Genomic DNA, 18,413 nt, shown 5'->3' with positions numbered 1-18,413 from the left:
TAATAAATACCCAACTTTTATGGCACAAAGGTAGGCTCAGTTTATTGCTGTACTGTAAAAAAGAGGAACAGAAAGGTATAACAGAGTAGAAGAGTTACCAAAATACCAACAGCTCCTTAGTGTTTGCTGCCAAGTAAGGTTAAGCAGCAGGCATCCTCTAATGCATAGCACAGACTAAGCACTTGCACAATATACACTGAAGCCAAACTCTTAAAGACATCCCAATTGGGAACATTCCTCTCAATATACAACTACCAAACCATTTTCTGAGAAAAGCTTACACACAAATCAAGTATTTAATCTACTTAAAACCATCTACTGTAACATTTATAAACGCAGTACTATCTGCTGTGTGATCTGCCAAAAGCATCCCAAGGCACAGCTTACTGGATCCTGCACAGCAACACTGAAACAGCAACAAATGCCATTTGGCAGAACTTACAGAGCAAAATTCCTGTTATAAAAGGCAATTTCATATTCTTAAGGGTAACTACTACTATAAGTTATGATTAATGTGAGTAAAATGTAGGGAATCCATTAATCAATGAGTCAGAAATTAACTCAAGGCTGGTAATACAATTCCTGTATAACCAAAAAGACCTGTAACAACTGAAAACTGCTGTAATATGTAGTTTATATCATCCATGGAACTGATAAAAAAGTTAAGGCTGCTACCAGGTATGGAGACATAGCTGCATTCAACAGCTTCGCCCTAATAGTTTATGTTGCAAACCGACTTATAAAACACCAAGACACAATTCTGATTAAGACATACAAAAAAAGCTCCTTCATTCAACACTTATGTGATGGGAATTATAATTAGAATACTTACTAGATGAGAACCGTCTTTAACTTCTTGCACTTGCTGCACCTGCGGTTCAGCCACAACTTTAGTGTCCTGATCAGAAGTCATGAGCTGTCTGCTTTTTGGCTGCTCAGAGAGAACTTTACTGGTCACTTTTGTAAGCTGTGGAAATACAAAGACAAAAAGATTCCATAAGTGGTGGCGGATAGTTCTGAGAATTCACAGCCTTACCCCGATGTAGTAACACAGTGATTCAGCCAAAAAAACTCTAACTGTCAGTAATGTGTTTGGGGAAAAATTTGTGGCAGAGGGCATCCATATAGCTTCTAGTAGTTGGCAGCCTTTGGAATGCAGATGAGCAGCAAGCAGAACACTTACATTGCACTGGCTGAGGAAAATCCAGGGGGAAAAGTTTCATTTCATTCTCACCTTAATTATTCAGACTGGTTTTCAGACCATGCCTTCTTTACACCTCTTGGTACATTTATTTAACTTATCGGAGCATTCCAGTCACAAACCAGCCTTTGTCTTCTACAACTACTCTGACAATCGCTTAATCTTCACAAATTGTAGGAAGCTGTTACAACACTTCTGCTATATTAGCAAAGCTCAACAAGTTGTTCTTCATCATCCTAAAATGTTATTTGATTTGACAAGTGGAGAAGTGAATAGAGTTGGATGTCTGAGTGTCTTAGCTTTGAAATTCGAGGCTATTACTTAATACTGTTATTTTAAGACACACTTAGTCATAAAGTAAAAGCTTAATGAAATTATGAAGTCTTGAAAGTAAACACTAGGAGGTAAATCAGGGTGATTTTAAAATATTTCTCCTCTATAAGAACTACAAACAAGTTCTAATACACTTTTTCATTTATATATTCTCCTAGAAATAAAAATTTGGCAACACGCTGAAGACAACAGTACAGTTACACTCCTTATTTGCATGAACTCCATTTATGGTACCTGGACTCCTAAAGATAAAAACACATTCCAGTCAATATATGGCTTTATGACCTTCCAGTGAATCCATGCCACATTATATTTCGTAACAGACGAAAGCAAAAGTTCCTCATGCAACTGGTTTAGTCAGAAGTCAACACATCAAAAACATGTTTGTGAGAGCAAAATACACACTACATCACTCAAACACCCAAACTTTGGTTTGTTCTATTTGAACATCCCACCAACTCCTCTTCAATGAGAAGCTATTCACATATGGGAGAAATTAAATACACAAGAAAAGCAAAAGAAATCAAGAACTGCCCTGCCCCACACATTCACAGAGTCTAAATTGGAGGAAGTCTGGAATTCATTTGGGATGCTTGTATTCTATTTAATAACTGAAAGTTATCCACTGGATGAAAGCAATTTTTTGAAAGCAAGCATTAAATAGCACAATTCTGAGCTGTTCAAACCCACGCATGGGAAGCTGTACACACATTAACACTAAAGAAGGCTTCTTGCTAAAAGCTCCTGTTAATGTTCTTTAAAGAAATTGGTTTTAGCCTCTAAAATTTCAGATTTTTTTTCTAAAAAGAATACAAGACTTATGCATTTTGTGTTCGCTCCACATAATCTACATCAGTTTACACTAACTGTGGGCACACACCTTAGTCTACATCCACCAGCTAAACCCTACAGAAACTCTGCTACGTTTCAGTCAGTAATAACTTTTTATGCTTTGTATGTTAATCCCCAAATCAATGTACTTCTTTACATGCCCCTGCATCACCTGAGTATCTTATATTCCCATTCCCTTCTATGTTGTTCAGCGTGTTCTGGATATGTAGCATTTGCATCAGTACTTCTTAAGTCCACAGACTGGGGCAGGAAAAAAAACTTAGATCACATGATGCCAACAAAAAGAATGAAGTTCCAGCACATATATGCCCTGTAAATCTTTGGCTGAGCAGCCATCAAGCACAAAATATTCAGCTAAATCATTAATTTTGGCTGAAGGTAGGTAAGTTGATAGTCAACTTGGCAGATGACCGCAATATTCCCATTACTGGTGGTTTGCGTGAGAAATTTCAAGTTGCGATAAGAACAGCGCATCATTCTACTGATGTACAGAGGTCCTTCAGATGAGCTTGCACATGACCCCTATCACAGACTACATCTGCACTGAAGCTCCAGGTGTCTTTGTTTGAAATGTATTTGATGTGATACGCACCACACTAAAACCACTGACCTTGTGGAAAAATATTTTGATAAATATATGGGTTTTGCACTACTGTTAAGTTGAATTTCCATCATTAAGGATCAAACACTTCTTCAAACAAGTAAAATACTATTATAACCTGTTTAAAGCAAATATTCAACCCGCCTTTTAAGTTCTATCCTTTCAACAATGACCAGCTATTGCCTTTCTACAGGTGGGTAAACAATACTGAATGATCCTGAACAGGGGAGTTCTCTAAGCATTAATGTGCATTTAAGGTGTCACCATGCTCAAAGTCCCCAAGATGTCAAGTGCTCTGCTGTAAAATCCCATCCACTGTGCTATGCTTCAATTTGACTCCATGCACTGTGCTGGAAAGTTGGTCTCATTCATGTTTCCGCCATTTGCCAGTCTCTTACAGCATAAAACCTGAGTGACAGTAGGCTTCCATGACTACCATATCAGAGTATAAAGCGTCTGTGGGAAAAAAAAGCAGTGTTCCTTCATATAGATGGGGAAAAATATAAATAAAAACCCTAAAATAACTAAGTGGTAAAGGCTACTGACAGGATGTTTTAGCAAGTTTTTCATTAATATTAATACTGCTATAAATATCTTCATACATAAAATTATTTACAGAAGCGAGAGTCAGTATTTGGTAGCACTAGCAACTACACATGAGGACTGACAGTTTAGAAGACAGTTTATCCTCTCTTGATGGTAATTTAATAGTCGAAATTGCAAGTTAAATGTGGCATTTTAACACAGCAATAAACATTTTCATTCCACCGAGCAGTTAATTTGTCCACCACTTTAATAGACTAACTAGCTGGTAAGCTGTACTCTTGCACAAATACATACTGACCCTTTGTGCCTTCAGGCAGTAATCCCTATAGCAGAGCACTGAGCGACCAGAAGCTTTGGTTTTACCTGCAGAGATACACAGTTCTGGGTTCTTTAATATTCTTAATGTACTGGAAGCAGATTCACAAAAAACATGTCTTCCACAAAATTATGGTCAGTTGCACAGACTACAAAGCAGCTACACTTAAAATCTGATTTACAAGTACACTGTTATGATCTCATACTGTAACTTCCATTCTGTAAGTACACAGAGTAAATCATTACTTTTATTTCTGGGTTGCTATTTGATCACCTCAGAATAATTAGTCAACCTGAACAACCTCGCTTATGCTATGTCAAGAGCAAAGTTCCCTCTTAAGGCACACGCACTTCCAGCTGCCTGGCTCTAGAGAAGCTGAATGGATTTTACTGCAGCTTATAAAAGCAGTTTGGAATCCAAATTGGCAAGACACAACCTCCAAAGATCAAAAAGACAAGTGAAAACATGTTTGTGGGTTTTTTTTAAATTGAAAAAGAAACATTCAGCCATGAAGCCCTTATTATTCCTCAAGTTATCGTGCTACTCAGTCTGCTAAACTGCTAATTGCAACAGGAAGGGCAAAGTGTATATTAAAGCAGGTGATTATTCATTTGAACAGAGATGATAGGAGCAGTAGCTGTACAGGTCCACATACTGAATCTGTCCCTGTGGGCACCTGGCCAGCAGCGCTACATCTGGGCAGCTACAAAAGGGAGGGGACTGAGCAACATTGGTAGCACACGTTCCTGCTTCTGTGGAGCTGGTTTCACTCAAACATCCACCATCATCTTCACATACAAAAAGAACTTTTCAAAAGCCGTCAGCTTGATTCTTTAAGTGCACCTTGCTATAAGAATCCCCTGATACATATCAGAGGATGGTCCATGGGGTGCCTACACAAGCACAGCGCCACAGGACCATTCATGCCTCACTATCTACAGCTGGGACTGTTCTCATCCAAAGGCAACACGTGTGTGTCATTATGATGCCAACATCAGGCTAACCTTTACACTGCACGTTAGTTCAGCTTCTGGTATCCTGTAGCACCAGCAGAGTTAATGTTCAACTACATGAAGATATTTATAGGCACACACAGCACCTCCACATATACACCACAACCCTGGGAACATCTCAGAAGGCATCTATTCAGTTGTTACAGAGACAGCGAAAATTGCTACAGCACCTCTTAGAATCCCCCAAACTCCCATAAGTGCACCCCGATCTGCTCACACCTCTTTCATTGTTTTATTTAAACTCATATTCTAAGCATGCTTTTACATAGTCTGCAATGCTGCCCACAGTTACAAAGGCATGAGTAGCAGCATGCGTCCTCTCCATCAAGCCAGCCAGATAGATCTGTTATTTAAAAACATGCAAAACTCACAATAATGCTCTAGGGCTGAGATCTTGCCTGCCAACTTTCAGCCCAGCGTAATCAGCCCTTAAAAAGCGATTTACAAATGCAAGTGCTGACAACCAGCATTCACATTGCAAACAGCAACACCATAAAACAAAAAAGCTCACTAGGATAAAAGATCTTTTCATTGCTCTCCCAGTGAGCGAAAACAAAAATAGATTTGAGTTTGGCGTCGCAGACAACTCTCAAATATTTTAGAAACCTTAAACAGAGATTAAGAGAAACTCCTCGCAAGGCTAATGAAGAAACACACTTCCAGTAACACGAGAAAGCCTCAGCGATTTTCAAAACAGAGGAGCACTTCTCAGTATAAGCTTCACAACAAACTTTGTTGCAGGCCAGAAGCCCTCTCCCTGCTGCCAGGGCTCACATACTTTCTCACCATCTCTCACACCCTTGTAGCGTTGGTGAGGACTGTGAGAAGCAAGAACTGCTGCTGACTTCAGCCTTGAAAAGAGTTCCAGCACCTACCAAACCTAACACATAGCTGATTTATTGCTGTAAGAAACGGTTAATATCTACTGATAACTAAGGTAGATACATACACTATGGACTCTATTGTAAGCTTGGAAGCAGAAGCCAGGTATTTAATGGAGAACGGAAACACTAATCTCACCTTCCTAATATGCCATAAAACAGCCTTAAACTACTATGACCTAAGAGATTGAGAAACAGCATTTAGCTTTAGCAGGTTACTTAAAACAGCATTACTGATGATATGAGAAACAACACTCCCTTCTAGAAGCATGTTATTAAATTAATGTATTAACTCCCATTTTTAAAAACTCAAGTTTTTTTTTAGTTTCACAAGCATTTTGAATATCCAAAGTTATACATAATGTGGTAATAATTAATGACATTGTAAATCGTAAAGCTGCTACCATATATGAGGTAGTAGTGCTGATAAAACACCAAGAAAAATGAGCAATTCCTAGTCCTTAATGGCTGCGGGTTTTCTTCAGTGTTGAGGTGTGTTAAACATTGGAGTTTGCACATTTTTCCTCAGGTGGCCATTTTAGAAGGCTAAACAAGAAAGATTTCAACTGTTAGTGTCAGAGTTCCACCATCACCCCACTGCATGGGACAAAAGACACCGCTCTGCAGATGATGTGGCCATACAAAGCATCATCGTTTTCACAGTCCTCACAAAAACCCTGGGACAGGACTCCACATAGATTTCAGATTCCCATCTTTCCTTTCAAAACTGGAAATCTTTTCATATATCATCAGAAGCAACAAGTGATGCTCCACGGGACAGTATTATTTAAAAGAAAATATACTATTAAGTGGTTATATGACTAAAGCAGGCAAAATATCCGTACAAGAAAAATCCAACAAGAAGCACATCAGTTGGTGGCAATTTGTGCAATCATCATCCTGACTATGTAAGATGTAAACTCTGTATTACACAACTGCAATTAAAAAGCTGACGTGACATAAATAGTCACAGCATGCAGCTACAGAAGTTCAATACTGCATACGCTACTATTCTAAAAGTCAGCGCAGGGCTCTCCATTTGTTTAACTGCTAATTAACCAAACAGCAGGGGGAAAGTTGAAAGTTTCACCTCTGGAGCCTTGTTTGACCACATGCCCAGACACTATCGAAGTTTGCCGGATGAAGGCTTCAGAACACGCGCACATCCAGTGCAAGTGCCAACATGACTACTGGAAGGTGCTGAGTTTCTTCATTTCTTCCTTCCTGCCAAGAAAATGGCTTATGCCCGAGCACTCCCCAGGAAGAACCCAGAACAGTGCAGAAATGTGGGGTTTGCAGAAGAACACGTACAGCCCCACAGCAGGTGAACCCATTCCAGTACACCCAGCACACGCAAAGTATTTTATAGCCCACTTTAAATGCACACTTAGCAAGAGACAGAGCTCCAGACAGCCCACCTAAATCTTAATGCTGTGTTTTTTGAACACTCTGCAACACAAAGCAACTGCTTTGAGGAGTTTAGAGCTGTTTCCTCTGCTTTGCATGCTGTTTTTTAAGAAAACCTTCTGTTCTTTATGTAGCTGATAGCTTCCAAAACTATCCTGCAATTCCATTCTCACCTCAAACGTAGTCTCTCCTCAAAGGATGGTTGAGATTTCAAGAAAAACAGCTAAGTTCGCTGTGCAAAGGGAACATTAGATCTCCTTTAAAGATTCATCAAGCATTTCTGCACTAGGCTTCAGAAGTGATTTGCAATCTCATCCTGAACTAAGCTTTCTGATCCAAACTCGAACACAAACACAGGAACTGCACACTAGAACTGATTACTCTGCAAGTGCAGAAATTCAGATCGTTAGCAGTAATTAGTTGCCCAAGAGACAAAAAGCAGTAAGTCACTAAACAAAGGTGATAAAATGCTAAAGAAACCTAATACTAGTAAATAAGTGCTCTATATAAATGTATATGAAAGTGTCTCAGTCAACAGCAAGAATAGAGGGAAGTGTTCAGCCTTGTTCACTCGTCTAATACAAAACATAAAGAAAAAGGATTGATGGTACACACACAAGATGAGGGGATAACCCTTACCAACAAACAACTCTGCTATTTAAATCTAGTCTTTATTCTCTGTATTTTAAATGCACTTAAAAGGAAATCCCTTAATTGAAGGGGACCCTAATTTCTGCAGTCCTTTTGCACACCAAGAAGACAGGTTTGACATGCAGGTGCTACTGTCTCATGTATTCCTGAATAAGAATCAAAGAACAGAACACTGAGCCTATGGAGCATGTCCTCCTCAGAAATGCAACGCATCACTTCTTTCATAGAACATAATCTAAGAAACTTTGTCTTTTTAGAGTACTATGAGTGCCCACTAAATCGGGAATAATCACTGGGGAGAAGTTTTTGTGCCTGTAAGGGTACCATGTGCCCTAAAGAGAAGTGACACTGTGTCACGAGCAGTTTTAAGCTTGCTTACAGCTTGTTCTCAATTTTCACATCTGAAGCAGCACTTTCCTGACTGCAAACCGAAGCACACAACATTATAAAATCCAAAGCATTAATTAAGTGGAGTTGCTCCACGCAGCACATCCATCACCAAGCCACAAGCTTGTTTTCTTTGCTTTAAGTGACTTACAGCACACACCCTACAGGTTATCCATATAGTTGCACGTTTTATTTCTAATATAACTACAGTATGTCTGGTAAGTGCTTCTCTTTTAAATCAGATTTCAAGTACCAAACTTAATTAAAATAAACTCTTCACTCTTCCTACTGTGCATTATCTCATCAATCCCTCAACTGGCAAGGTTAAACTTGTTAGTAGCTCAGCCAAGCCACAATAATTTTGAAGGGTGAGATGCCACCTTAATAGAAAGGATCTCTGATCACAAAGCTCCCGTAAAGCTGGTACTTCTTATCTAGGGAATGCTTTCAACTAAAGAATTCCAAATACTACACTCATTCCCAAGGCCTACCAAAGGCCTGAATTTCATCCTCAGGAAAGAGATCAGAAATTTGCCACTCAAGCAAATTACGTTATGTAAGTCAAAGCATGATTTTCCAATAAAATATTCCCTCACTACACCTGGTCAGCTTTTGACCTCCACCCCAACTCCCAACACTCGTCTCTTTTTCTTCCCCCTCCCACAGGAGAAGAAAAAAAGCAAGAAAAGATCAAAATACACCTCATTTCTCCACAGCACCCCATACCTGATTCTGCTTCCAAAGTGTATAACATCAGAAGTGTTAAACGAGCCTAACAGTGGAGGAAAGCTAAATTTTCACATAATTCTCTAAGAACAGCCAACCCAAATAGTTTCCAAGTATATATAAAAAAACAAATTAATTAATAGCTGACATGGATTAAAAGAAGCTGTACAGCAAGACAGAAGCTCCCTCCATCCATAGTATTTTTAAATATATATGGAACTACAGACAAAGAAGCCCACTAATGAGGCTTTCATCAAAGCACAGGCATCATATATTACCCTAAGACACTACTCCTTCATTTCTTGTGATGCTCCCACCCATTCACATTTACCTGTTACGTACAACTGAGCTATGAAGCAACAGCCTATCCTGTCCAGTGTCCAGTGTGCTGGGATCCTGATCTGCAAATGCAAGTCCAACCTGAGGTCATGCAAATAAAATGTGCTGGTATGTTTAATACAGAAACTTCAATGCTGAAGTTGTTTACCTGCTACACAAATATTAACTGTAGGTGCTTTGCTGCAATCTTCTGTAGGCTAACTGCATTCTTCTCTGAAAGACAGAGCTTCTCAACAACTTTAGATATGTCTATGCATACAAATTCCAGGCTTTTAATGTAACACTAATATTTTAAATACCAAATACTGTGCACTGATTTATAATTTTATATATTTTTTCATTTAATGCCCACGTCGGGAAAGCATCACAAAAATACATTTCTGAAGTTTAGCACCGTCAAACAGAAAACCACATCTAATTAACCACTAGTCACCATCATCCACATTGCCCGTCCGCACTGAGGTCACACAAATTAACCATTGCACAACACCTCCGTGCATGAGGAAAGCAGAACAGCACAACTGACTAGGAGCAGTAAAATGAGCTGGAAACAAAGCTAAAGCTTCCCCTGGACTGGACAGGGCAGAAGTTGGTATCTGCCTATGGATTTCATAAAACACTTATTTTCAGTTTTGTACTATTTTTAAACAAGCATATTCAGAACACCAGATGGCGACTTGAACTCCAACCTATTTTAAATAAGATAAACTTCACAAATACTTCCAAATATCTTCAGCCTATGTTACTCCTTCCCATAGCCAACACTTCAATGAAGAGATTAACACAACTACCAGAAAAAGCCACACAAAAGGCTTCTCAGATATTTCTCCTCTAACCTATGGCTCCCTGTTCTGCCATATTATTCCCACCTAGCGAGCTTACTCTGGCACTCCGGATACCAAGTCTGTATCTTTCTATCTTATCTTCTCTCATGTACAGATGAAAAATTACTATGCAAGGATACTATCATGCATAATGATATGTTTCCTTGCTAATCTTCACTCCCTGCGCAGCTGGTTTGCTCTCATTTAGTGGAGGGTTGTTTCTTCTTTTAAAGTATCTGTTGAAGGGAAGTGGGAGAGATTAATCTTCCTATTCCACAACTGAAGGAAGCAACAATTAGCTATGCTACAAGTTCATACACAGCAATAAAGTTCACAAAAACTGTTGCGCTTTCACTCTGATGGGCAATTTTCATTCTGGTACTGAAACTGATCCTGGAATAGGATGGAAATGGAAAAGATACCAAACTTTGCTGGCTAATGAACCCCCCAGCAACTGTGGATGGCAGCCTCGCCATAAACAGACCTGTGGTTTTAGGGAATAGATGCAATTCATAAAACAAATGAAAGCTCTACAGTACTTTAACAGCAGACTCCAATTTCTAAAGCTGAGGTGCAGCAATTGATGTGCTGGTCAGCCTGTTCCAGCTTTTCAATAAATTAAGTCTTCAGGAGATGACACATGACAGAGTACCAACTGCTTCTGCACTTGCTTAGAGGAAGCAAGTTAAAGGTTGTGCATGAAGAATGTCAGTTTGGCAATGCTGGGAACAATGAACTTCCTTGTTTCAATTACTGGATGTTCCTCCTCTTTATTTACCAATATGATCTTTCAGTTTTCCGCATACTTCTTTTTGCTGCTAAGCAAAGTGGCCAATATCATGCAATGCTACAGATCTGTTAGTGACTCGAAGCAGTGCAGTTCTCAAAGGCAAAGGAAGTATCTGCTCCTTTCAGATCTGCCTGGCACAATCTTACAGACAGCATCTTCTTCAGAAAACCTGGAATTTGGTAGCAGAAGATGCAGTTTGTCATTATGAATGTTCAAAAACATCACTTGAAGCTCTAAGGTCAGCTCTTAAGGCAGTTCCAAAGGTGAGGCTAGAAGTCTGACGTCCTTTAAAAGGCTTATCTTAGAACAACCATATTGCTATTATTTAGATTTCACATTTCAAGTCTGCAGTCAGCACTGTGCTTAAGGAACTGGAGGTCAAACACTGTATTAAGAGCTTCCAGGACACTTAAAGAGTAATTCAAAGCACAAACAAGCTTTGAAGCTACGTTTAAATTCTTTATCATCATAATTTTGAAACATACAATGCATGCCTAATTCAGGGAAGCCGAGATCTGAAACCAAGGAGCTCAGATGCAAATACATGTACATCTAGAACTCCAGGGAAGAATTAATGGATACCAACAGAACTGCTGCTTCAGCGCTGTTATAATACACTGTTGGTCAAAAAAGGTCTTGGAAACCATGACAGAAAAGGACCTACCCGTACCTGAGGTCCAGGTCAGGTGGAACCAAATAAGGCATGGACAACTATAGCAAATATAAGTAAGTGTGATAAGTTCTCTTCCAAAAGGAATGTATAGAATTGTGTATGCAAAGGTTATTTTAATAAACAATTCTGAAGAACTTAAACTAGGATGAACATCCCGCAGGCTTTGGAGTTTGCTTCAGATGCCTTGAAAGGTATTCATTTACATTAAATATGTTGGTTTAAGTTCTGAAACATGTTCAGGACCAAAGCTAAAGCAAAATTAAACTACTTACAGAAGAAGCATCACTTAACTTTGAAACTGTAATAATAAGAGGAAGTCAATGTTTTTGCCAGTGATTAACTTCTTGCCAATATTAGAGTTTAACCCAAATAGTCCAGTGATTTTCATATTACTTCTTCTTTTGAAAGATGTCACCACCATCCATTACGAGCTGAACTGAAATCAGAAGTAACTTTTGCTTACTTTTGGACCACTGTACAAAAATCTGTCACCTACTGGGTGCACATTTGTTCCAAGTTGGAGCACCCCACCTTCTCAGAGTATCACTGTAATCAAAACTACAGGTAATTCAGGTTTTGACTCACTGTTAAAGGATAGACTGTTCCAGTAATGGAGCTCAGATTTTAGCACAATAATCCTTCCTTGCAAGTCAAAATAACAGAGAACAGACCCTCCTAAAAATTCCATTGATACCTTCAATCCAAACAATTAAAACCCAGCGTTAATTAATATGGTTATAATTGTAACAAAATGCCTAATAAACTAAATTGCAACAGGCTCATAAAAATAGGATTCCCCCAGCCCAAGCCTTTTAGACAGGTACTGAAATAACTGGACAATAAGCTTTAAACAGGAGCAGTAATACAGACCTAAGATCCTGGAGACGCTCCAATAGAGGCAGTGATATTTTGCTGGAATTGTTTGCCTTGCTGCTTCAAACAGCAGCATGTTGATCATTCTCTGTCCCTATCCATCGGGCAGCAGCAACACTGAATGGGAATAAAACTCGGAGATAAGTCTGCTAATTCTGACGTACAGGTGGCAACTTCCTAAGCTTTGATACTCGGTGATTGAAGTAGCTGTGCCCTGATGCACTGCCCAGCTTTGCTGCTTTTCTAATTCCTAGAACACAAGTCAGAAACCAGCTGAATACTTCAGAACATTTTAGCATAAACCTCCAGCGTCAGGCTGTGAAAAAGCAAGCCACTTTGGACATTGTCCTGTTGATTCATCAGTTCCTTATTTGAACAACAGTCAGAGCAAGCCTCTGTTGTGGGGCAACCTGTGACAGCATCACAACCTATAAAACTACTCTTATGCATACCAACACTGACAGCAAACAAACCCATAAAGCCAGCAACAGACTTCACCATCAGGTTTCTCAAGCACTTTGCTAAGTTTCTGACAAGTGAGCTGTATCGAATGGTTAAATATTTTCTCCCTGATACAGCTGCTATTTAGGTAACATTTCATTTCTTGAGACTCCTCGCTGACATCCTACAATAATAAAATACTTGGAAATAGATGCAGAACCTTCGAACTGCGGAGAAATATCTTTCATGGAATAACAGAAGTCTGCAATTTTGTCATGTGAGTCTGTAACATCATTACCAGGACAGATGGAATTTGTCTCCCAAACGTCCTCAATAAAGTATTAATACTTCTCCACTGTCACTTATTTCCAGAGTCTAGCAGGAAAGAACCAGTATTAAACTGAGGGAGAATTAAACCAAGCACAACCATGTGCTTGGTTTAAGCAAAGAGAAAATACCTTGGGTAAGAGAGTCTGAAAATAATTAAATAGATTGGGATTCAGTATTTAAACTGACCTGCACACTATACAGGGTTAGGGTACCACTTAATCTGACTTGCAAACTATAAAGGGATTCAGTATTTAAACTGACTTGCAAAAAGCCCATCACAGCTTGACAAGGAAGATTTGGACAAAAACGTTACATTCCACAACTGCGCTCAAAATACAGTATGTTCCTGAAGGAGTTTCACATGACTGAATCTGAAGGTCTGATTTCTTAAGTCTTTACATTGCTATCAGTTTATGTGCAGTTTTAACAGCGCAAGCGATAAGGACTTCCATGAAGTCCCTGAGAAGCAAAGCATTTCTGAGGCCAACATCATAAGCTATAGTGGATATATGCAGACATCCATGTATCTGTCTCCACATCCATCCATCCATCCAAGGTATAGCAGCTGTACGTATGTATACTGAATTTGAGATGTCTATGATATATAAGGACAATCCTGAGCAAACCTTCTCTGTAGGATACACTTTCGGGGACACCAGCTCCTTACATGCCAATAGCCTTATGCGGACAACAGAGCTGCTGGAAGCACAGAGGCGGCAGCAATCCATTCAGCTTATGAACGAATGATTCCTTTTGTATTACATCATTCAGCTACCCATTAAGGAGCTGGACTGACAGGATCCAGAATACGCGTGGCCCAGCCCTCCATGGCAAATGAGTGTTAGAAAAGATTAAGGCTCAAAGAAATTGGTGATTCATCAGGGCGTCAAAACAGCATTTCCCCAATTCTCTGCAATGTTCTAGGCTAAATAGCTGGCCGCATACTGGTAACTCCGTCAGACTTCCAATTTTGGAGTTAATTGCTGTTCCTGAAACACATAGCCAGACACAAAATACCTGCAGCAGCACACATCACAGAATGCCGTCACGGCTATATCCTAATCACAAAATTATGCCATATTACAGTCACACCTCATTTAAGTACCTCTGTTCTCTGCAGCTATTACTCCGTGGCACCTGCTTCCTAATGGGGGGAAGCCACTCTCCCCTTGGAAAGGGCACGTAGCAGCAACACGGACAGCAAACAAACGTGAAAGACCAATGAAAAAACAAGCAGATGAGCAATTCTTGGCTCCATCACTTCACAAAAACTTAAGATACGTGAGCTGTTAAGATATGTGAGAATGTTTCTCTCTTACAGCTCTTAGAAAGTAAGCAAAATGTAAATGAATGGGTGGTACCACAAAAATCATCAACTTTAGTTTTTACAAACTTCTTCAAAAATTACTCTTCTAGTTTCTATTGTCAGACGAAACCTCAGAAATACACATTGTTATAATAGAAATGGGTCTTCAATTATCCAGTCTGTACAGCATCAAATTACTTCTATCGACCAGCTAAAATATGGCTATTGCTAGTTTCATACTCACATAAAGAGCTTCAGAAGCTCCGTATTTTCAGTCTACTGTTATGACTTACTGGCTTGCCTCAAATTTAGCACAGAAAATCTAAAGGCTTTGGAGAATGCTTCAGAGAAGTTGCCTTTACACTTATAACAGGCTTCTTCAAAGGAGCATGTTGTGTGTGCTTGCAATTTCTATCTCAAGAACATCAGATAAAACAAGTATTATTTTAAACTTGAAGTTTTATATCACCTTCCCCTCACTAATTTGATGACTGGGTGTACCTTGTGAGCTGGCTAGCTCTTGTCTAAACCACTCTAGTTTATATAAAACAGATATATGTCATAAAATATATTAGACTCAGTACATATATGCTCTGCTTAGGGAGCACAATTGCTTAAATCCCTTTCCTGAGCCTTTTACTACAATAGCAGCTTTTACTCATCTTCCACACAGCTCTCCACATACTGTTTCCTCTTACAAAACTGCAGGGGGAGGGGTTAATTTTCTTCCTTACAACGTTCAATTTTGTAACATCCTTCCTTTCCACTCGCACCTGTGCTCCCATTCTGAATGCAAACTACAGGAGAGTTTTAAGACTCATTTCAGTTTAATACTAATGGTTACATGCATGAATAAATGCAATCATTTCTAAGAGTTACACAGATTCGTTGTCTAAAGATATCATACTATGTAAAAATGCTTGAAGAAACAGAAGACTACAGAGATCACATTCTTAACAGAATGAGCATCTTACATCATAAAACAGCCCCTCATATGCACATGTACACACGTGCAAAAACTGCACTTCCCAAAGTCTGCTATTGCCCAGGCCTGAAACTGTGCTTCCTTGCTTTCTTCACACGCCTCTTCTGCCCTTTTCTGTGCCTCCTTGACACCACATTTCCTAGATACCTTTACAGCCACCTCTGCATCTTCTTTCTTGACAGAAGGATGCTGCTCTTCAAATCAATCAGGCCGCGGCCCTTGAATAAACCCCCTCCTTCCAACACAAACAAAAAACAGGAATCAAATGCTCCATGCACTCACTCGCATCATTCAGCTGTTACCTTTACAACTCAAATATATATCCAGGAATCACTGAATTAAACATTGTAAGCACTGAAGAGCCAGAAAGCAACCTGGTTTTATATATATATACACATACATACATATATATATATATATATATATACCACCAGAAGTTCTACACCCCATTACTTTGTTCTTTACAACTCCTTTATTACTACCTGTCACTTCAGATCTGTCACGCACTAAGGTGAGAAATCTCTCTTCTGCATCTAGGTTCATTTTGGTAGGCAGTGTACTAAATATTTAAGGAAGTTCATATTGTTGAGCCAATTAAGCTCACTGCTAATCTAAAAGAAAACCACTGCCAGATATGAGACTTCAGCAATCCAGCAGCAGGTCTCCCCAGCACACACAGATTACACAGAGGTAAGCTGTCATTTATTTTGCGCTTCAATAAAATAAACAAAGTAGTTTAACTTCACTTGAAGCTCAACATCAAAGCTGGAGATTGCCTGTGTCACTTACAGCGTATCTCAAAAGAAATCAAAATCCCAAGGTCCCCACAACTGCCCTCCATCTTGCTCTGCACTGAACTAGATTGGAGTTCCAGCTACAAACTCAAATGCACGTATTACATACAAATCACACATGCCTTTCTACATGTGTGTTTGTATTAGGGCAAGCCGTAAGAAGCAACCAACGCAGAACACACTTGGGCTGATCTCTCTGTTCCTTTAAGGCACACGTGTGTAAACACACACACAGAATAAAAAGAATCACAGGGGGAAAAAACAAATATATTCCAGAACACTATTTACAAATAAGAACCTGATTTTCTACCAAGAGAATCTGCAATTGCTTGTCTAGGAATATCAGAGGTCAAAAGTCTTCTAAAAACTCATTTATACAAACTTCATATTTCAGTGGCAACAAGGAATATTTCTGCTTCTCCAGATATGAGACCAACTAAACACAACATTGGCTACCAATATAAAATGCATACCTATAACAACAGCAACACACCAAGCAGAATAAGATTTCCTTTAGATATTACATATAAAAAGAAGCCCTGTTTTTCTGTATTTACTATGTCAGGCCAGAACTCAGTTTTCTTCTGCTGTTCTCTGCCCGCAACACATAGTATCCAATAGAAAACATTAAAGCCATTTTAATCTCCAGAGTGAATAAGCCGATTAGTTCCATATCTTAAGAATTAACTAGAAGAACGGCTTCCAAGTCAGCAAGAAACAAGTGAAAGTTCAACTGATAAAAAGTTCCAGATCCGAATCAAAATCGTGGAGTTGTGAAATCCCAACAAGTCAGGAAAAAGAACAAAACACACTTTGACCTTTTAAAAATTATCCAGTCCTTTCAAAGCAGATAAGATTTACATAAAAATTCAACCACGTGAAAGGTTAATGCTTTGCAGTAATGATCCCGAGGCGCTGCCATAAGAACTTGGTTGATGTGGCCACCAAAACCAGGCCAGAGCCGGGCACGATGCTGGAAAACAAAACTGCTACAGTTTTACCCCAACTGTGACTCAAGTTTAAATAGTGGTTTGGAAACCGAGCCTTTCTGTGGCCATAGGCGAGCCCTTAACCGCTTCACCTCAATTCCATTACCTGCAGAACGTAAATAATTATACTTATCTGCCACGGAGAAATCTCGTACAACATTGTTTGGCAGGCACGCATCTGTTTAAACCGTGGGCAAAGCTACGTAGCAATTTCGAGCATCTGCACAAACTGAAACTGAGAGTGAAAACAACTCGGCGGCAGGAACCACATAAGGCCCGACAACAACACGATACCGGGGGCAACACACGCTCAGTTTCCGTCACCTGCCGGGCTCCGGCGCGGCCCCTTCGCGTCTTCAGGCCGCAGATTCCAGCCTGGGCCCGGCACCGCCCGTGCCCGCAGTTCGGAAGGGCTCTGGGCCGCGTGGCGGTTCCCTGCTCCTGCCCTCGCTCGGCTCCCCCCGCCGTGCTCACAGCGACGCTCCGTTGCCGAGGAGGCCGTGCCCGGCGCCTCGCCCCGTCCCGCCGCCAGCCAGGCCCCGAGCCGGCTGCCGCCTCCTCCTTCTCCTTCTCTTCCTCCTCCTCCTCCTCCTCCTCCCGCTCCCCCGGGAACCGCCTCGGCTCTGAAGATGGCGGCTCCTGCCGCCTCCCCGGAGCGCGAGGGGCGGCCCGGGAGGAGCCCGCGGCCCCCGGCTCCGCCATTCCCCTCCATTCCCCTCCCGCCGCGGCCCCTCGCGCTCACCTGTCACAGCCGCCGCCGCCCTCGGGCCGAGCCTCGACGGGGAGAAGGAGGAGAAGGAGACGGGGGGGGGCAGACGCGGGTGGATGTTCCGCCGGGCGCCGGGGCCTGTCTCCGCCGCCGAGCTTTCCGCTGGCGCCGGGGCCTCTCGCCGCGCCGCCGCCGCCGCCGGATGCCGGGAGGAAGAGAGTGGAGCGGGGGGGGGCGGGGCGGGGCCGGGCCGAGGCGCAGGCGGCGGCAGCGGCAGCACAGCGGGACGGGACGGGACGGGGCGCGGGGCACGAGGCGGCGGCGGCGGCTGCGGGGCCCGAAACGTCTCCGAGCCGAGGATCAACCACCCGCTCGCATGAGAGACCCGCTTCCGGCTCCCGGCGGAAGTCCCTCCTCCGCCGGCGGAAGGGATTGGCCGGCGGCAC

The 18,413-nt window shown here is 41.1% G+C and overlaps 1 protein-coding gene across 10 annotated transcripts in view; it reads right to left on the bottom strand.

The window, feature by feature from the left end:
• Positions 1-18,140, bottom strand: part of LARP4B (La ribonucleoprotein 4B) — a 50,209-nt gene extending 32,069 nt beyond the window's left edge. For 4 of the 10 annotated variants that reach the window (XM_032442986.2, XM_015853082.3, XM_085538939.1 and 1 more), the window contains exons 1-2: positions 18,001-18,140; positions 833-967 (exon numbers count right to left, since the gene is read on the bottom strand). In XM_032442986.2, the coding sequence (XP_032298877.2) occupies positions 833-913 (81 nt within the window). In that variant the 5' untranslated portion in view covers positions 914-967; positions 18,001-18,140. Of the gene's footprint in view, positions 1-832; positions 968-17,582; positions 17,837-18,000 lie in introns of those variants that run through there. The other 6 variants (XM_085538934.1, XM_032442985.2, XM_085538936.1 and 3 more) reach the window with 2 other exon arrangements.
• Positions 18,141-18,413: the final 273 nt, after the last annotated feature.

Source organism: Coturnix japonica, chromosome 2, assembly GCF_054131305.1.
Source record: "Coturnix japonica strain WE chromosome 2, WE-NBRP24, whole genome shotgun sequence".
Classification (NCBI taxonomy): Eukaryota; Metazoa; Chordata; class Aves; order Galliformes; family Phasianidae; genus Coturnix; species Coturnix japonica.
Note: the sequence above shows the minus strand (reverse complement) of the source record. Positions and strands in the feature narration are given on the sequence as shown.